A 22,083-nucleotide genomic window follows, 5' to 3' on the forward strand; every position below is an offset into this window, starting at 1 on the left:
GAAAAGAAAAGAAAAACATAAGTGATAGGCGGATAAAGATGCGAAATAACACACACAGAAAGATATTCAGATACCTATAGCTCTCACTAGCAACAAGGATATCACTTTGCAAGATGATGATCAGAACAGCCATCCTATATGCCATACCAGCGTTGCATCACGCAGCTAGGACGACCATTAGAAAACTCCAAGTTATACAAAACAAAGCAACCAAGATCATCAGCGGCCATGGCAGATATACTACAATATCCAAATTCATGAAGACTTGGAAATTGATCCAATTGAAGAAGTCATCCAACGAGAGACAATCAAATTCCTGGGGAAGTCTCAGAAGATATAAAAACCCCGCAGTCAATGAAACAGGAACAGCGACCATACGGAAGCTCACTCACCGCAGGTCTCGACCAGAGTGAGCCCTGAACATTAAGAGAAGAAGACCAACCCCTCGAGCGAGAGTCGCAGAGGAAAACACAACAAGACAATAACAACGCCAACGGAAGGGGGGAAAACCAATAGAAGTGAAGCAAACGGCACTTCAACACCAGAAATCAAGGAATTTCATTCATTCATTAATTCACGGAGAGAGAGAGAGAGAGAGAGAGAGAGAAGGAGGAAAGCAACAGAGAAAGATAGAAATCGGAAGCGAAAAAGAGACTGAAAGATACAAAGAAGAGAAAGGACTAGGGAAGTGAGAGAGAGAGAGAGAGGGGGTATAATAGATAAGAGAGAGAGGGGGGGGAAGAAATAGAGAAAGAAATAGAGAAGAGTGAGAGGGAGGCAGAAAGAGAGAGAGAGAGAGAGAGAGAGAGAGAGAAAGAAAGAAAGAAATAGAGAAGAGTGAGAGGGAGGCAGAGAGAGAGATAAATACATGTAAAAGCGAGAGAGAAATTTAGAAGAATAACAAGAAAAAACAGTGGGAGAGAGAAGGAAAAGCACTATCAGAACATTGACAGAGAGAAAGAATAAAGAAAAACACAAAAATGGAAGGAAAACAAAAGGAAAAGATTAAGAAGAGAGGAAGTAAATACGATCGTGTGCTAAGTTCCATACATATAGGTTAAATTTCCAGCTCTTGTAGGGCAGAAACACTAACTCTTTCGAGGCAATATTTATGAGGTAAAGTTACTTATTTTTATGATATATACCTACCAGGACTCAAGCGCTGTTGAAGTTGATTTTGGACATCCTGTAGACACACTCACATGCATTGTGTAATTATGCAGGGTGTGTGAAAAGTAATAGCGCAAACTGATACAGGTGACACGATAATAGAAGCAAAAAAAGTCTCAGTAAACATGGGTCTGAAAACGAGCCGTTTTCGAGATAATCGCGAATGTGTGATTACAAGCCGCCACTGACTTCATGGTTTCTAAATGTCGTCTTAGTTGGTAAAATGCTAAGAATATATGCGAATGTGTGGGTACAAGCCGTACCACCTCTCGGAAATGTTGTGTTTGATTGCAACGCCACCTGTCGGAAATGTTCTATCTTGTAAACAAAGAGCAAACCTCGGACCGCGCTTGGGGTAAAAGCACTCTGTGTTTACATGTGTTGCCCCTGTCAACACATGCCTTTTACGCACTAAACTATTCAGTCTATGTTATAAAGATATATAATGTTAAGAATTAGTGTTGAATCTTTTCTCTAAAGATTGTTAGATTTCTTTCCATAAAAATGTTATTGTTAATGTTACAATAGGTAATGAATTATTTAACTTAAATCAGAAAAAAATGTTGAAACTATGGAAATATAAAACAACTATGTAGTAACCATGGTAAATTGTAAACAAAATTATGATATAAAAGAGGTAGACTTACGGGACATTCTTCTGGTCGCCGAAAGGCTGATGGTTCAGGGGACGTTGGGCAATATCTTGCTTCAATCTTCGGATTGGCTGGTGTACTTGTACTCCATTTGGCAGATATTCCACAAACCCAACTCTGAATAAGGCGTTCTCCTGCATCATCAAAAAGACCAGGGTTATAAACTTCGGTACAACTAATAGGTTTAGGCCTACAAGTTGTATCGGGTGAATTGTCTGTTTTGAAAAGTGTTTGTATATCATCGAAAGTTTAAATAAATCTTCTAGTAAGAGATCTGGATGATCTTTTATTCCTAACCAATATAGGATAATTAAAAATAAATCCTGCACCACAGACCACGGAAGGGCTAGGTTCTTCTAACCCTAAGAAGTCTTTGAGAAGTCCGATAAAAGGGTTTGTAACCTGACTAACATAAAGCCCTAAAGGCAGAAGGTGCGTGTCATACAAAATGCAATCAATGACGGCTTGTAACCTGAAGATGAGAGTGACGTTAGCTCTCGAAAGCTTGGAATATCTTCCACAACTCACCTGGTCGATAGCCCGAGAGAATCTATTCATCATTCGTCGCCAGGAAAGCTTCAAGGTTTACTTTATATCAGCTTTATTTTCCTAATGAGTGTTAAATCTATGAAGTCTGAAACAATGAAGTCTTCTCTACATATCTGCATCAAAAATGTTGTCGTGAGGGTATTCTCGACAATTCTCTTCGGAGCTGATCGCGTACCCCCTTCAAGTCGTTCATATACCCCTGGGGGTACGTGTACCACAGTTTGAGAACCACCGTGACTGTAAGACCACTGTTAGCTATCTTGAAGCTTGCTCCAATTAGAAAGTTGATACGACCAATTTCACAGTCTCAAACCCAGATTTCCTCGAAAATCTGTCCCCTGTTGCATTCGAAGATGCGCTACCTGTCGTTACATGATCTTGTGGAGCACTCCGGATGGGGGCAATTAGGCCCCCCCTGGGACAGGAGAGGGATCACCGAGCATTATCTCGTTACTATAGCAACCGAAATGGCTTCTGGAGTGACGTCACCTGCCGAGAAGTTTTCCAGGTCATTACCTTCTTTCTCCCGAAGAGCTCCACAAGGACGCCCTAATTGCTTCAGAAGAGAAGCGTCGTCTTGCATTACGCAAGGATAGACGCTCTTTTGCGCCATTGTTGCGCTCAATGGGAAAACAAGTGTATTGTTAAGGTTTTGTTTTCGTTGCAACGTTCGGGGCCATGAGAAAAGGCATGAAAACTTTGTTCTCAGATCTACATTTATGTGGGTCAAGAAATGTCATAGTTTTTTTTAAGGGGGGGGGGTCCTCGCTATACAGCTTGCCAGATACGATGAACCGTATGCGTGGTACACAGTAGCAGGGAGTAATGTGCCTGCGACAGCCACCTGACGTCACTTGTATGTATATTGAAGTTAATCCTAGACAAATCATGTCCACCAGGAATTCTTATAACGCCATCAGCCCAGTCTAGTTCTCTGTGAATCCTAGTGTCAGGCTGGTGGAAGGAAATTTTGTTCAGCCGAGTAAACGATTTCCGCAAGCATAGAGTTTTTCAAGTTCAGAAGATTCAACAAATGTCTGCCTGCTGCTTTAAACATTCATTTATTGGTTATCACCAGGGCCCGGATACTTATGCATTTTGCCCATTGCATTTGCAAATGCATATTTTAAACTTTTCTTTATAAATGCATATTGCATATTCAAATGCATATATAAATCATATATATATATATATATATATATATATATATATATATATATAAACTTATTGCATATTTTGGAGCCAACAACCACTGCTAAAATTCTATTTTACGTCTGTGAGTTGGGTGTAATTTCTTCTTAATGAAAGAAAGAGCTTCCTAATTCCTTCCGTCACTGGTGTTTATTCACCATATTTTTTTTTACAAATCAAGGAGATAAGACTTCTTTCATCGTCCGAGAATGAACAGTCAACAACTAATCTTTTTCAGAGGGAAACGACAATAATGTTGTTGTTGAGTTAGTGTTTTAAGTCCACTTTAAAGTGAGATCTGAACCACTGTGTGTCTCCACCGGGTATCGAACCCGGGACCCCTTGTTTACAACCACTGCGCCATCAGGGAGGCATCATGACCTTGACGTGTCAGATAATATTGCGTTAAAATAGTGTCCAATTGTTCCTTGTGAAGTAGGGCAAGTTTTATCTGAGTATAAGAATATTCTTACTGAAAACAGGAGTTTCAAGGTTGAAAATTTGAGAGAGTATGTTGTTATTAAGTGCAATCATGATTTTTAAAGAATTTGTCTTTCATTTATAAAACAGCAGTGTAAAGTAAACAAGAGTGTGTGTATTCGAACCCGGGTCCCCTGGCGTTGTAGCACGCTGTGCTATTCACTCCCTCACGATTGTCGGTGTAATCTCTCACATAAAAATATCATTAGTGGAATTTTGAAAACTGCGGAGCCATTAATTCTTTGGACTAAGCAGTAGTACATGAAAACAACTTGGTTCTGCATTTTACGTTTAAATTTTTAGATATAACGTATTTCTATGTATTATAAAAGTAATTAATAACACCAATTTCCAGGAAGGGGGGTCATCGGACTTGTTCTAACTCCCCTCCCTCCTATAAAGTAACCGATATTACATAGCAGCGAATCTGAGAGAAGAGTAGGGATTATTTTTGAGCGTCCAAAATGTCCGTTTGCTAATTAACACATCTCAAGGAATCTATTATATTGTTGCTTCACTGTTGAAGTTGCTCCTGTAAAAATTATACGAACTCTGAATTAATACACCGCACATGACCACACATACCCGCTGAAATAAGCGTGTTTATACCTCATTTGCAAAACTTTAATACAAGTTATTTTTTTCGCAAACTAATTGCAGGATCAAAAACCAAAATTGGATTGAAATTACCAAAACTTGACTCTTACTTCAGCATCTTCCCGCAGGTGCTTCAATTAATTTAAATTACAATCAATTTAATTAAACATATCAGCGGTAATTCTTATGACGAGAAAGAACATGCTTGAGTATGTATTAACAAAAAAAAACGGGACAGTTTTACTTCCCGACTGCAGTCAACAAAAAAACTCAATACAGGCTCAGCCAGAGCTGATTTTTGTCCCCTTCTTTCAATAGAAATATAAGGTCAAATATTGTAGAGTTTTTAATGTAAATTATTATGGATGCAAGTATCCTTTCTTGCTTTCACATATCATCAGTTCAGTGACTGACAATGTATATGTGTATTATGAAACTAATAGGGGTCAAGAAATACCCAGCAGCATCAGGCACTTTAAGTATCTGCTATAAGTGGCTAATAATAATAATAATATGTTAATAAATTTAGTGCATAAAGTTTATGAGATGGGAAAATCTCCATCATTGAAACACTTCTCATTCATCATCCTCACATTTGATCCTTGGACTGTTTTTGAGAGTTCATACAAATAAAATCCAAGAAATGTTAATTTAGGTATTGAGTTTGTAGTAATACCTAAATTTGTTTAGATTACAAAATGCTATTAAAATTTGTTGAAAATAAAATAAATCCATGTAGACCAATAGTGGTATAGTGAAAACTTGCGAAAGACATTTATGTGAGAAATGTAAGTTTCATTATTTTAATGTTTTGTCATAGTTATGTTAATCATAATGTTGCTTAGATATAATTTTTCATGAACATTTGATTTTTATGTTCACTAAAACAGAAGTTGAGGATTCACTATAATCGAAATTTTTATGTCAGCAACAAACATAAAAATGACGACAAAATCTTTGATAAGAAGAAGGATATTTCATTTTCACTGTCACCGATATAAATGTAGTATTACGTTATTCCACTATATCCCATAATACTACATTTGTAACTGTAACAGTGATAATGAGATATCCTTCTTCTTATCAAAGATTTTATCGTCAATACAATAAAAATGTGTTATATAATAAATGATAGCCACATAATCCCCCGCAAACAAAAGAAGTTAATTTGCACACTGTGTACGAGAACTGGTCAATTTCACAGTATTTATATAAAACGAAAAGTTCTTCGTAGTCAGATTGAAAAAGATTTAAATCATATTGTCTAATGGCGTTCTCTTTATTCTTTCGGAAGAGAAAATCATTATAAAAACTGTTAAATGTCACATGTTTCTTATAAGTGTAGATAATTTGTTACATGAACTTTGCATCCAAGTTGATGCAAACCCTACTCAGGGGTGTTTATAACTTTCTTATTACAACATTATTGTCTGGCATTTTGTTTAAATGTTCACTTGGCCGGTAAATAATTTACTTCCGCTCGTTAGTAATCTAGTTCACACAAAAAAAGTTTAATTTAATTCCACTCCTCTAATCGGTAGGGTGTCTCAGAAGCGTATTTACAAAAACCACGTGGAAATCGCAACCGTGGGTGTGACGAATGGCCATTCACTAACCATCCACTTTCTTAAATGGTGAGGGCTATGGACCATGCAGGGCCCCATCAGCATGGACGAACACTACGCCACTGGTCCCGTATCGACAAAACACGAATGAATTAAGAATTTAAATTTCCGATTCTCCTTCACCTTCCTTCTTTTCCTTGAAAACGAGCGCTCGTAAACATTGAACGTGAGGGCGAGTCATTAAAATTGAACGTGCAGCTGGCGACGTCTGTTCGAGATGCCCTCTGCCGTCAATTTTCCGAAACTGCCTTCTGAACGCTGCAGGCTGCGTAAAGGGAGCGCCGTGAATAATGTAACTTCTTGAAAATTGACGAAACGAACAAATTGGGTCGAAAGGAAGTGGGAAGGGGGAGAGAAAATGCGCAAAAGATTTGCGCAAGGTGACAAAGCACGATTGCAAATGCGGTAAACACAATTCGTCGTTGTGAAGTGTACAGGGAAGCGAAGGGGGTGCCTTTTTTGCATTGATCGAGTCACGACATTCCGACAAGTGATTCGTACTGGAAATACCATATCTCTCGTCGGGCAAGTGTGGTTCGACCACCATTTTTTCAAGTGCCTTTTAAACTAATAGATATTTTACAAGACGGTATGAACATCGACGACGTTTGGCTTTCATTGTCAGTACCTGCCATACATACCGGTGCAGAAGTCAGCTGTATGTATTCCAAATCTGTCTGTGGTTGTATGTTGTGATGTCCTGTTCGTCTGTATAAGTTGTGAAGACAAACTTACACGTGCATTGAGATGTTATGAATAATGTGATCCATTTAATGGTTCAATAAATCTGATGTGTGTAATATACAGGAGCTACTGTGATATCGTCAAACCAAAAGATTGTTTCTTTTAATCCAATCGCAGATGCTTGTTTGCAACCTAAGTTCTTTCTATGTGAAGATTATGCAGAAGCACATCTTTTTATGTACTTCTATTTTGTACATCTTTTCCGTGAGAACGAGAATGAATGATGATTGGATGAAATAGATAACGACATATACATTAATGAACGCACATGGCGGAACTAGAACTCCGAACCAAGACCGTGAATCGACCACTGAACACACTTGGCCAGCGAGGCGGCTACATCTTAATACCAGGTATAACGATAGATATCTTGTTTAATATCTAGGCACTAAAAACCTCAGACAGGCAAAAAAGGCACTAAAAATAACGAAGTATTTAGTAGCAAATAGCTTGTTATTGTAAATAATAAGAAGCCTAAAATTCAAAATCTCTCATCCAACAATTATACTCTTACAGCATTAACAACTATAATTTAATAATATAGGCAGAATATTATGTAATTTTACACTAACAAACAAACCCTCACTGTATATTTATAGTGTTTATTGGTTTCGAAAACAGGAACATGGTGTAGTGGTAACGTCCTCGCCATGTAATCAAGGTGTCCCGGATTCAATACTAGGGTGGAGGCACGTAGTAGTTCGGATCTCACTTTAAACTGTAGGCCCAGTCCATATTAGCCTATATGTCCATAACACAGACATAAAAACTGAAAATCGAATTTTGTTTAAAATTTATATTTTATAGTCATCTGCAATAATCGAAGACTTACGTATGTATATCAATTGTGATATTGCATTGTCTTTCTTCTTCCAGAAAAAATATTAGAGACTATTAGGACACATCAAAATTAGATCTAATGATCAAGATTAGAAAAAAATGAAATTTCTGCAGAGTTGCTAAGTTAGTTTACTTGCTCTTAAACATCTAAGCTGATATCAAAATTTTCACATTCTGTTACCCCTTTAATTCGCCCGTGGATAAACCTAAGCAGAGTGGCACCAAAACACGCTTTTCACCTAATTTTAAGCATCGTAGGCACTTATGGGCACTAGAAATCAAAATATGCACTAACTGCCAAAATAGGAAATTTAAGGCACAATAAAATATAAATATGATGACCTTTGTACTAAACTAATTTGTGTATTAAAAGCCTAAGAACCTGTTTACGGGGAAAATATAGACATCTAAGTCAAAATGCGAGTTATAGTAATATCTTTCTCTTCCAAGGATTATAAATATATTCCCTGTCTAACTCTCCTTGACTTCTGATATAAGTCAAATATATGTATTTATTATTTACGTAATTGTTATTTCTTCACTAGGTATATAGCCTACATGGATAAAAAGTAGTTCAAGTTGTTACAGTGAAACAAAAACAATACAGAGTTGACACCCTCAATCCTTTAGCTTCCAGCAAATGTTAAGTAGTACGTTTGAAAAAGACAAACAATTGTTTACACTTGTAGATTGTGACAGAATAGGACATAGACTATAACCAGTTTTCAATTTGAAAGCGAATCAAGGAACTGTGCCCTCTTCCACTTTCTTGGATGTTCTGCACTAACTTCGAAATTCCTAAATTCGTGCTCAACCGAAGAAATTATATTTCTTCCCCTCTGTGACCTGTCATAGTATTTTTAATATAATTATGAAGAATATTTAAACTTGATTTGTAAATCATAATTCTACTAGAAGCAAATTAAATCTTTAAAAAAGACCAAAAATCCTAGAAGGGTACGCTTTTCTTTTAAATGTGTTCTGTAGGGATCAATAAGTACACATTTTGATGTTGTTGTTAATGTAATGCCAGAATTTGAATTAACTTTTGTTAGGTACGTTATAATGACTTAAACAATATAAAGCTTAAATATATAAATCTGAAGTCCTTCCCCTGCTTTTAAAATTTATTTCAACTCGAACACCGCCTCATGAGATGAAAAAACAGGTCAGTGCAAAAGGTTACATAATATTGGACTGCATAAACTATATTCATCCCCTGACATTACTAGAATAATTAAATCAAAAAGATTATTCAAAACTAAGAAGAATTAGTAAATGATTGTTTCCAGAGAAAGGAATGGATAATAATAGGGGGATGAAGAAGAAACTGTGTAAGATTTTGAAACGGCATGACGACAGAGGACAAAAGAATAGTGAACAGTATGTTAGAAGATTAAGTGGTCACTGTGAGCTGTTCGGGATGAAACTAAATGTGAAGAAGACAAAATCAATGAAACCAAGGAAAATTAACGTGAGAATTCAAGGTGAAAGTATTGAACAAGTTGACGGCTTCAAATACCTGGGACATATCATGATCTCTGACATGAGCTGCAATCAGGAAGTCAAAGTGAGAATAGCAATGGCAACAGAAGTCTTTGATAGGAGAAGTGTGTTTTGTGGACCTTAGGGCAAACAAGCAAGAAATAGTCTAATGAAGTGTTTTGTGTGGAGTGTAGCGTTGCACGGCGGGGAAGTGAGGAAAGTGAATGGAAGCTTTAGAAATGTGGCTATGGTACAGGATAGAGCGTTTGAAATGGACAAACAAAGGGATAATACTGTGTTGGAAAGGGTTGGCGAAAGAAGAGCTATGCTGGAATGATCAAAAAAGGAAAAATAAATTGGCTGGGACGGTTGCTAAGAAAGAACTCTGCTAAAAGACGCACTGGAAGGAATAGTTAATAAGGAAATAATTCAGAGAGGAATAAGATATAAGACGATAGATAATATTAAGGAGTCCTACGGTAATATAAAACGTATGGTGCAAGATCTGAAAGTCTGGATGTTGCAGTGAAAAACCTGTCTATTAAGGCAGAGAACGATGAAGAAATGAAAGAAAACAAGAAGACTTTTGTGAGCAGACTATGTATGGGAGAGAATAAAAAGTTTACAAAGTTCTTCATGGAAAGCCTGATTGTAAGAGACCTGTGGGAAGGCCAAGTCGAAAATGGAATGACAATATTAAGATGAACCTGAAGTAAATTGGTAAGGGTGGTAAAGAGAAGATTGGTCTTGCACAGGATAGGAATATGTGGATAACATATATGCTGCTGCTACAAACCTTCGGGTTTAGGATTGATAGAGGGTTAGTTGGGGATGAAAATAAGAGTCCAGAGGGAAAATCTGATAAGTCACAATTTCCGTTTTTTTGCACTTTATAGTCTTAAATATACGAGTATATTGCATATTGCTTTTATTTTTGTTATTTAGCGTCGTTTTCCTGCCACAAGATAATCGCGACGATGAACATGAGTCATGGTATGACGAAATTAATGAAGGGACACTCACAACAAAGATCACCCATGCTCAGGCCAGAATTCGAACCCGGGAGACCTTGCATCGTAGCGCGATGTGCTAACAACTCCACCACGGTTTTTCGCCTTGAAAACAAGAGGTCCCAAGTTCGATACACGGTGGAGGCACATATTGGTTCGGATCCCACTTTAAATTGTAGGCCCAGTCCCAATTAGCCTATCTGTGCATAAAAGTGAACTTAAAACAAAAACTCTAATTCAAACTATGGGTTTATAGTTTTAACACAGTTTTCAATGTGTTTTTTTTTGTAAAAAATTGTGTGTACACAAACCTTAAGTTTGTATATATATATATATACACACGCACGCACAGTACATACGTCAACCTTGCCGTATGTCCGCAAAGGCATTTGAATATAGGCCTGAGATATTAAAAAAAACACTCTTTCAGTTGTTTGAAACAAGTTAAATATGCAGGACCATGGGACTATAAGAACCTCCATGTTTGTGGCTATCGCCAATTGTGGCTGAATAATTTAGTTAATTAAAACCAGTGGGGAGCAGCAATCTAGGTCATCTGCGCAGTTGATTGGCTTAGCTGAGCCCATTTAATGAACCAATCATAACTCCACTGATTAAAACATTATCCGTGGGGCTTCACGTCCTTCCAGCACTGCTATCGTATTCAGTTTTACACAGCCATAGGACAGGCGTGTGTCAATGCGACCAATACTGGATTAATAGTGCTGCTATTGTTATTAGCGATGGTATCGCGAAGAGACGAGGTGAGTCATCTCAGATCCCTAGGCTCATTTCGTGTGAGCACGGGTTCATAGTTGCCCTCAGTGTCATCTGATGTATCGAAATACATAGCATAAGTGAATATATACACCGTGTTAAGATACAAACGTTCACAGATTATAGATCTTCATCAAGGCAAATAATTTTTCTCAGTAACGTTTGACGACCAGTGTCGACGTTACGAACCCTCAGAAACACAATTTTGTCCTGGATGTATGCAACTGCGCTGCACAGGTACGCAATTGCTACATTTCCAAGCGCCAGAATCTCATTAGTCTGCAAAAACTCGGTCAATGGTGTACTACGTGGAGGAATGGTTGAGATTTCGGTGCTTAAAATAAGTAACCTGTTACATCTCGAGATTTAATTCTATACGTAGGCAATGATGCATTAAGAATGCTGCAGGGAGAGGATTTCACTCCAGCGACAAATAGTTCGCACGGACGACGCTAGACAGCGTACGGAATCGAGAGCTTCTTCGCTCGAGCGAATAACGCTCGAACAGGTAAAATGAGCGGTATACACTCCAAACTGAGTAGCACACGTGTAACCGTAATTTGTCTGTGGCACTGGGCCCTCGAATATGGATCCTGAAGTGAAAGACCCAGTGAAATTGAAACTTAAGTGAACACAGTCATCGTCTCAATGTTAAAATGTAGTTTAGTTTATCTTGCAAATGCATAGTGATATATGGAAATGAAATAGATAATTGTGGGCTGAAACTGCAAGGACGGTTATTTTACATATATGTCTCTACGATTATTGGCACATTGAAATAATCCATTGTAAACGATCGAGCGTAGCCACGGTGGGAGAATCGAACGAGTACAGTGGGATGAACAAGTATTTCTCGGCAAATTGTCCATGATTATTTTCATTATATCTCTTTTGCATTCTACGTGTTGTTAAGGAATACATTTTTAAGTATTCTAGTCAGGGGCTGTCAGAACTTGGTTTGACGTTTTGTTTCAATTCTTCAAACTCTCATCGGGAAAAAACAAAGAGCATGAACATGGTGATGGACAATTTGCTTGGTAACAGTTATGCATCCCGTTGTACAGTGGGATCCATGAGTATTACCGTCAGGCGCGGTTGGCCCTATAGCGCACAGGATCAGTGAACCCCCAGTAATATACGATAATCACCTCGAGAATGAACAATAAACAATGTCTTTAAATTTTCACATTATTTCGCTAAAAATTCTACACAATAAGTCATGTATTTGTGCCCGTAACACGGCGAACTCTCTTGCTGAGAAGAAGAAACCGCGAATCGGCCGCCCTGATACAGACCCTCAGTTGAACCCCCACAGGACAGCTCGTGCCATTGTGAAAGCTTCGTGCGGGAGCAGAAGCGCGAGGAGGGTATAGGACAAAATACATGGGAGATGAGATTCCAGAACCTATGTCTCTACCCAACGGTCATGCGCAGTTCGTTCTCTCGCACAAGCCGCGGGACAAGGCTCCGTTCCTCCCTTCCAGTGTTGCTGTGTGCGGTTCAAGTTTGAAGCGCACACATTACATATTCAATCTTCTCTTGTATCATTTTTGCACCGAACTTCTTGGAATAAATGCAAGATTGTGTCAGAGATGGATGAGTGGAAACAAATAGAAGCTGGAATTAGATGCGATGAATTAAAATAAAGGAGATACATTACCAAAATACCTTGTGCATGCATTCAGAGGTTTTTCCTTAAAGGTGGAAACACTTCGGGTTCACGAAAGAGAAAGAATGGCGCGAAGACGTGACTCGCTGTCGCTCGGTGTCAAAGTCTCAAGTTTTTTAGTTTTTGAAGTGCTTGGATACTTGTTGGAAAGTATTAAGTGATGCTGCGAGTGAAACGAGGGATGGACTTAACTAGGTTATGTCATTTGATGCAGTGTAGGCGTTGCTGTCCGCGCAGGTAAGAAATGACCGATAGAAATGCACATAATTAACGTAAACAAACTTCCTTGTCCACTGAAAAAAAGCGTGTGCTGGTCGACCAGCCCCAAATTTGAACAAACCTGTCGCGTATAAATGAAAGGGTCTCAGGTTCGATTTCTAGTATGCGCATGCCATTAGTTGCCATTTCCCTTTAACAAATGTAGGACCAGTTCTGATTAGTCAGCATGGACGTCCGGAAGGGGAAAAAGGGGGCCGCCCCCCCCCCCATGGAAATTGAATGTAAACCAAAAATTATATATTACACGCATATAATTTAATTTCAGTCACAGTAATTTTTGGTAATTATTATAAAAGCGTTGCAGTAACTTCAGACTGAAGGAGTGTTTTTTGCTCCTCGTGGGGAAAAAATATATTACTTGCCCCTACTTGAGGACGTCCATGATATTCCAACAAAACTCAACTTTTTTCATAAAGGCACAATTTATTGTAGTTTCAGCCCTAAATTTATTCGCACACCCCTACAACAAAACCTTATACTCCCAGATAAAAAGAATTCTTGACAAAGCTTTTAAACCCTCCCCCATCCTTTTGTTGGGCGAAGGAACTATATTTTGCGGAAAGTGAATATATATGTCACATCACTTCAGTGAACCCCCGGGTAAATAATGCACGAGCCGCGCCTGATTACCGTGCAAATTGTCCATCACCATGTTCGTGCACTGTATTTGACCTATTAAGATCTTCAAGAATTAAAAGAAAACTCAAAACAAGCTGTTGAAAACTTCTGCACCAGCATACATAAAGATCAATCGCTTAAAAACACACAGGATGTAAGATAAGAATTAATGAAAATACTCATGGACAATTTGCACGGTAATACTCATGGATCCCACTGTACGAGCGAGCGAAAGTAGTTCCATGTAGTATTCTGATGCATATAGTGGTAACCGTAGTAACAATGTGAAAGGCATCCAATATATACGTATATAGACCCAATCCCACCATTCACTCACTCACTGACATAAATGCTCTCCATGAAGGAAACCCCTGAGGCACAAAATGCTCGTTTACGACCCCCATGAAATTTTCCCCAAAAGACCGATAAATTTTTTTAAAAATACTCACTTACTCCTTTTTAAGGGTGAACATGCCATTTTTATATGTCCCTAGAGCTCTCGCCACGAAAACAGTCCAGTCCAGTCAAGGTCACGTCACCCACCTACAGTGTTGCCAATGAGCAATAATTTCAACCCACGAAATCAACAGCATACGTACAACGCACGAAGTGTCGATGGAGCAGCTTAGAAGCGTGGCAACCCTGGAGGGCCAGGGGTGTGAAGGAGGCAAGGGGAAGCTTCGACCTTGACGGGACTGTTTTCGGGGCGAGAGCTTTAGCAACCTCCGTTTCCCGTGGCTAAAAATCCGACATTTTTTTGCTCATGGCTCGTACAACTTCTACATAAAATAACTAATTTTGAAATGGACATACCTTCTTTAAATATTTTTCTAATGCCAAACGAATTTACCCCGTGATCTGCATAACATCTCTACCAATTTTCACTGCAATCCGATGTTTCAAACGTGCTTCAGAGGACTGATAGGGCAACTTTGATTCCGGCCCTCAGGTATGTTTTAGTGGGATTAAGTGCGTTTCAGAAGAGTCTGTGTATATGTATGATGATGTTTTTGTTTTGATTAACTACAAATTGTGGCCTCTAGTTTGTTATCAACAAGTTGATTCAATTTTGTATTCACAGTAGCAATACCACAGACAGGTAACACATGATATTCAAGTCATTAGTCTTCAAGAACATTTAATGTAAAGAAATCTCACGGAGTTCTACTCATTAAAGTTGGCAAGCCTAACACTTCAACGCTGAAACAGAGATTGTCGCCTTAACACTTTGACAATTGGCGAAAACCACGAACGAAGAATAATTCAGTTTGCCCATTGGCTACCACAATCAGTGTTTCGTCTTTGGTTTCGCCTTGAGTCAACGTGGCCGTAATTTTCGCTTCCATCCATCTTCGAAAATCAGGCTGAATCTCAGCGGCTGACGTCACGGGATGATAGGTGGCAGCACGCGAGAAGTGCCATTTGCGAAATGAATAGAAGGGCACGGCTTTGTCTGGTGGCACGAACCCTCCCAAACGGGGATCCAGGGCTGGAAATGAAGGAAAATCTTAGTCCCACGCTCAATATAGGTCATTTCACTTTAACTTTACAGAAACGAGACGGGACACATTCACCATGATTCATTTCATTAGAGAGACTTCGTAACACCTGAGATATTTGGAGGAACGCGTACAGACAATGATGTATTTATGGGGAGTCAAGGGGGTCCGAAGCCCCCACCCCGAAAGATTTACCAAGTACTAAAATAAAATAATCAGAAAATACTTGTTTAGCATTATTGCATAATCGAGTTTTTTTTATTTCCACCGAACTTACACGAAGGCAAGGATTAGAGTGAGATCATACGACTTTCAATGACAGTATCAAACAAGATCTGTGCACGCAATCAATTATAATAATATAATTTGCATGAAATAATAACCTTCCGGCGGGTGCGCCATTTTCGGTGCAAAATGTGTACCACGTGGTTTTTCGCATAAAATTTGGTCTCTTTTATATTTATACATTAATACTTTTATTTATTGAGATTCTTTCATAGTTTATTTGTGTCTTGCAGTTTAAAAATGCTTATTTTAGTTATATATTTTCGCTCATAAAATAGTAATAATAATATGCAATGTAGCATTTGGCATTAAAAGGTGACGGTTTGACTTACATGACCAGAAGCGCGGCACTCAGTGCACCAAGAGTGCATTCGAAAGTAAACGTGTTTCTATTATAAAGACAAATGGAGACCTAACAAAAACGCATTCAACACACTACACCCAGACACACCATTGGAGGAATAGGCGAGCGAATAAAATAGCGGCTCTTCTATCACCTGTGCACCAGCGCCTTCCGGACGGTTAATCAGTAATTTCACATTTCGTCAATTGATTTTAACATCCATTTTTTATTAAAATTCTATTTTAGCAATCTTAACTACGTGGAAGCTAGATAATGAATACGTGTTGCTATTTTCTAACATATTCGTTTTACCTATTCGTGTAATAACAATAATTGTATTGTGAATATACCTGTAAATTATGTTAATACGTTAACGTATTATTTTAAACACTATATTATTATTATTATTATTATTTGTGAGAAATTTGGTTCTGATCATCCCCGAAATATTTTTCTACGTAGATCCGTGCCTGCTTACAGCGTAACGATCTGTAGAATCTTTGAAAATGTAAAGTACCAAGAACTACAAACCCCAGACATTTAGCCATCAACTTTCCGGACAGGAAATATCTAGAAACATCTAAGGAATGTCTTGTCAGACATTGCCGAACTTCCTTGATCGCCATCGTTGTAAAAGAGAAGAAAATTTATTGTAATGTACTTATGAAATAAATTGTGAAAATGGAGGAGGGCGAGAGAAAACAAAGAAATATATGAACAAACAACAAAAATTACCAGTAAATGCTACTCGATCCCTACCGCTACCGCGGCCCCGCCTTTATCTATAGAGTCCCTTTTAAAAGCATGTTAGAAATTGGCCGGAGTCACCTGCCCCCAACATTGTTTCTCACTGTTTTCCGCATTGACACATGAAGATACCAAAAATGAAGGCTAAAATTAATCCTAAGAAGGTAACTTACCTCTTTTTATCAAGGCCAGGCTCAGTGTGCGGGTCGAAGTTAAATTTGTAAGTCCAAAAATGAAGTAACTTGTTGTCTTTTTCACAGAATACCACCCTCCACTGCCTTCCCATCATAAAAATAAGAAGTCGCAAATTATCCCAACCCACAAGTCATTTAGAAAATACAATCCTCCCCTTTACGGTCTGCAGTTGCCAAAAATAAATAATTGATTCCAATTTCTGAAGTCGCATAAATGAAATCCATCATGCGCCATCATAGAAGCTCTGAAAAGCCTTTTTGACGTTACGCAAGGAATTTTAATTTTAAAGAAACAACGTAAGTTTCGTAGCACGTACATCTAAAAAATTATCTTCCGCGCTATTTGCAAACACTGTTTGTTATGAGGAACTAAATATTTTCACTAAAATATTTGAAATTTGCGGAAAATCGGGGGTGTAGAAAGGGATACTGGAGCCTTCCCACGATGTTATAATATATAATTCTACAGGTCGTTACGACAGAGCACCTTATTAAAGTTGCTGACGGTAAAGATCACTGTTATATTGTTGCCTTTTCCCCTCCTCAATATTGAAAGTAACAAGTTCCAGGTTCGAATCGTTGACCTTTGTCGCGTCATTATGTTTGTTTGCCGGAATTGATTCAATAGGTAGAGAAGCAATGTAACATTATCAAATTAAAAGCAAATGTGTAGAAATTTCGGATTTTTTAACTGCGATATCTTTAGATCATCTCATCTCAGTTTTAGTATCTCCTCGTTCGTATTTACTTTCTTTATTTCTTTTCTGTGTTTTCACTTACATTTTCTGTCTGTTTCTAATTTGTTCTATCTCTCTCTCTCTCTCTCTCTCTCTCTTTCTCTGTGTCTGTCTTTATTCTATGTTTCTCTCTTTCTGGTTCTTGTTTCTTCTCTTTCTCTATCTCTGGTCTATATCTTCCAAGCTCTCTTACTGTTTTTTCTGGCACTCGCTCCTCCCTCCTCTCTCTCTCAATCAATCTTCTGCTATTTCTCGTCCTTCCCCCCTCTCTCTCTGTCTGTCTTTCTTCCTGCTATGTTTCTGTTTTTTTCTGATTCTTGCTTCCTTCTCTTTTCTCTCTCTCTCTCTCTCTCTCTCTATTTCTTACACCCTCTTTGTATGTCTCTCTTGTTCCTGGTTCTCGCTTCTATCTACTGCTCTCTCACTCTCTATTCTCTATTTCTTTTGCCTTCTTTTTCTGTAGCTTTCTCTTTATTCTGGTTCTCGCTTCTCACACTCTCTCTCTCTCTCTCTTCTCTATATATTTCTCTCTCTATTTCTTTCACCCGCTTTGTCTCTCTCTCTTTTTGCTGGTTCTGGCTTCTATCTACTTCTCTCTCTCTCTCTCTCTTTTCTCTATTTCTTTTACCCTCTTTTTCTGTATCTTTCTCTTTATTCTGGTTCTCGCTTCTCTCTATCTCTCTCTATCTCTCTTCTCTATATATTTCGCTCTCTCTCTCTCTCTCTCTCTTGCTTCTCTTTCTGCCTCGCTTCTATTTCAATTTGTTTTTAATTTCTTACCGTCTCACTTCTCCGTTTCTCATTCTCTTTATTTCTTTCTCTATCTCGCTCGCTTCTTTCTCTCTCTGGCTAGTCTACTTCTTTCTCTGTATCTCTACCGCGTCTTCATTTCTCTTCCACCTCGCTGTGTGTTTCTCTCGCTTCTGTATTTCAATTCTGCCTACTGGCACTGCGGAAGCAACATGTAGGCAGCATGCTACAGCAAGGCGTGCGGATTGGGTCTCTTACTGATGCAACACGAAACGACACGTCGCATGCGACGTTGCGTCGTACGACAATTGATTCTTGTTTTCCGTGCGACAGACCAAATCCAAACGACAATGGAGCAATGTCGAAATATTCCTGCTGAAAAACTTGTTGAAACTGTAAATATGGAACATCCGTTATCAGTTGTTCTACTTTCGACACGTTGTTTCGATGAAAACATTTTTCCAGCATTCTAGACCATAACGACAAACGGCATCCTACAAGGCACAATAAAATCGTATTCTGTGGTGTTTACGTGACACAGCAACGGCCAACAGAATGTCGACAGTCGCCCGTTATTGTCGATTTTCCTACCCACACCAAGATGGAACACAAGCTCCACCCATCAAGGAATAACATCAGGATATCTGCAGAGAAAAAAATATTTCTTTGAATAAACAAAAACATTTGTTTGAGCTACTTTGTAAATATAAACACAAGTTAATGGTATACTTTAACAGATTTACTAATTCTAAATAAATCGGCTTGATTTTGTCACAATTACTAAATTTACAAAACGTAATTGGTGTCAGTCAACAATCATTTCTGCTGATTTCCTTGGCGGAATGGTTAGCACAGCGCGCTATGACGCCAGGGGTTTCGGGTTCGAATCCAGACCTGGCATGGGTGTTTTTGAATTCCTCTTCATCGTCACGATTAGGCAGAAGCGGCATAAATGCGATGTGACTAGCATTTAATTTCATTTATTGTTCATCTAGTAGATATGAGAAGCGCAGTGAGGATTGGATTCAAAGGACCTTGTGTGAGGGTGCAACTTTTTTCGAGAACTTCGAAAGTTTCTGCCTCTGTCACACGTAGAGACGTGCGTAGCGTATCCCAAAATCGAAATCTGAAACCCTATGCCGTTAAAAGTAAACAGACATGTCACTTTAAAAGATACCATCATTGTAACACTAATACGTCTAAACTTTACACTGAATCACCATAATTAACAGTGTTTACATTTTTTCTCCACCGTTACAGATCATGTGCCAGAACCGGAAATCGAATCAGGTGAGAATTTGAGAAACGCTAACACTTAAAGCAACACTTGTTAGAGGAGAGTAACCGCACTTGGGTGCAAGTTGTCACAGTGTATCGCTTTTGGTTCACAGCAAATCAGATCACACTTGATAATCGCACAGCTATGCATACACTGCACTGTTTTACTGTTTTGCTTGCTTCACTACAAACTCACCAAAGAAAAACCATTGCGATTGTGTTCAGTGTGCATCTTACTAAACTTTAAAAAATGGAAGCAAAATTTCACTACTATTCTGTTACATAGCAACATACATATAATGCAATGTGCATCATTGTAGTTATTGTTTGAAGATTTTTATATTAACTTTGGGGCATCACGCCCATGTATTATTTGATGTAGTACTGTAAATACAAGAAAGTATGGCTAAGAAAGTAACCTCTCTGTAAATAATGAATAATAAAAATGTCACAGAAATACACTAGTGCAGTGGCGGCGATTGGGTTCCAAAACCGGGGGTAAGGTACCAAAACTGAGGGGGGGCAAAGACAGTATATTTCCCTTTTTAGATATGGTTTAGCATAGTGCGGGGGCAAAAGTGGCGAAAAGTGGGAGGCAACTGCCCCCCTCGCCCCCCCCTAATCGCCGCCACTGCAGTATGTGTAAAGTACGAAAATTAATGCAGGTTTATATTTGACACGTAGAAAAAATAAGATGATTGTATAATACCACTAGTTTTACAAATATCACACAGAAATTCACACATAGTTGCATACGTGTTAATAGGGTAAGTAGTGAGTTATTTAATTTTTCCTACACCTGCGTGATGTAGTTCTTACAGGCAACACGTATCAGATAAGTTTTTGGTATCAGCAAGTTAAGTGGTATCCAATTTTGGATGAATGAACCGAGATAATATGTTACTGTAATCAGGAATTTCAGTTTTCCAAGTTTTATTCATGAGGTTTCAGCTGTTTTTTTTAGTCCGTTGCGTTATTAGATCTCATTTAACACGAACTTTCAAAGTTTTTCATAATTTTTTTCTGTCGTTCCTCTGCTAGGTATGTAAGAAATCGCTCGACAATCTCTATCATCTTGTCAACAATCAACTTATGCAGTCTTGTAACAAACAGATTCAGATCAACAATGTGTTCAAATGTGTTTTTCTGTTCTTTAAAACGTAGCCAGTACGAGTAACATCAAGTTGCAAGCAGTAAGATAGAAGTCATGGCCAAGAGGAAGCAAACAGGTATAGATCTGCAAACAAAACTGAGGATCCTAGAGGAAGTAGACCGTGCTGCATTGAACAAAACGACAATTGCTGAGCAGTATGGAATTGCCAAATCTACAATATCTACAATACTTAAATACATAATACGTATTGTAAATGGTTAATGTGTAGAAAGAACTGTATTGCAACAATAAAATTTGCGTCCCAGGTTAGCACGAATTTTATAACACGAACTCTTGATTTTTCGGTCCCTTGGGATTCGTGTTAACGAGAGTTTACTGTAGTACGTATAGCTGAGATCTCGATAATGCCGGTCAAAAATAGAATGTTTTGTGGTTTACTAACTCATCTGAACATAATGGGAGCATAACATACCTTGTTTTGGGCACTTTGAATATGATATAAAAATTAGGATATAGGAACATGATACTAAATAGTTATACTAATTACAATACACATTCTATGTTATGATTTTAGTTTTATTAGAAGTTTCAAAAGTATAGGAATTTCCTCAAAAAATTGTTTTTACTTCTACACTAAATGAAGTTCTAACAATTATTCAAAGCTGCAATTGTTGCCCCTACGAGTTTAAGAGATGCAATTAGCTACAATTATTGCATTACAATTTACAATGGTCTTGTGGTTATAAAATATGCCGTACCTCTTATCTATGGAATATTCATGACCCTGTTTTCCTAAAGAGTACCTTCCTCAACTTCCATTTTTAATTTAATCTGCTAACTACTAAACAGTACACAAAGGGTTGTAAACCGTGCTAAAAGATTTGTGTTAATTTTATGCATGTAGAAGGCTAATAATATTGTATTTATCATTAGAGTCTATATCGAATTCTATAACTGAAATGTATGCAGACATGTCTGAATTTTGAAGACAGCAATAATGGCAGAAGAAATTGTCACAATTATCTTGAATATATTCTGCATGACACTTTGGCAGGCTATACACTTCTCATGATATATTTGCTTGCAAACATCTCACTGGAAAGGATTTATTTCTGTCAGTCCTGTTCCAATCGAGGTACAAGTTTTATTCAACAACCGCAACCAATCCGTTCATGCTAATTACTCAGAAACTAATACATATGGAAACATGAAATTTGACTAGCTGAAAGATGAACATACTACCATCATAACGAGGTATAAATAATCTTGATCTGTGTGTTTGCCTGTTCATAGTAGCTCAACAGTAGGAACCAAAAGTCAATACGTCTCATGCAATTAAATGTATAAATACGTAATATTTTTTTAGCAAGACAAATAATAGCAACTTGATTCGACAATCGCACCATTCGATTGATTGCTCGAACCTGTTGATTACCCCGAAACTACTCG

At 38.1% G+C, this 22,083-nt stretch overlaps 1 protein-coding gene across 4 annotated transcripts in view; it reads left to right on the top strand.

Annotated features, from left to right (window-relative positions):
• Window positions 1-22,083, top strand: part of LOC145997181 (solute carrier family 35 member F3) — a 242,637-nt gene that overhangs the window by 91,688 nt on the left and 128,866 nt on the right. For 2 of the 4 annotated variants that reach the window (XM_083133888.1, XM_083133890.1), the window contains exon 2: window positions 19,503-19,532. The exons of 1 other annotated variant lie outside the window; for it this stretch is intronic. In XM_083133888.1, coding sequence (XP_082990014.1) covers window positions 19,503-19,532 — 30 coding nt within the window. Of the gene's footprint in view, window positions 1-6,816; window positions 6,924-19,502; window positions 19,533-22,083 lie in introns of those variants that run through there. One more of the 4 variants, XM_083133892.1, reaches the window with a different exon arrangement.

This window comes from Lepisma saccharinum, chromosome 13 (genome assembly GCF_977018435.1).
Source record: "Lepisma saccharinum chromosome 13, izLepSacc3.1, whole genome shotgun sequence".
Taxonomy (NCBI): domain Eukaryota; kingdom Metazoa; phylum Arthropoda; class Insecta; order Zygentoma; family Lepismatidae; genus Lepisma; species Lepisma saccharinum.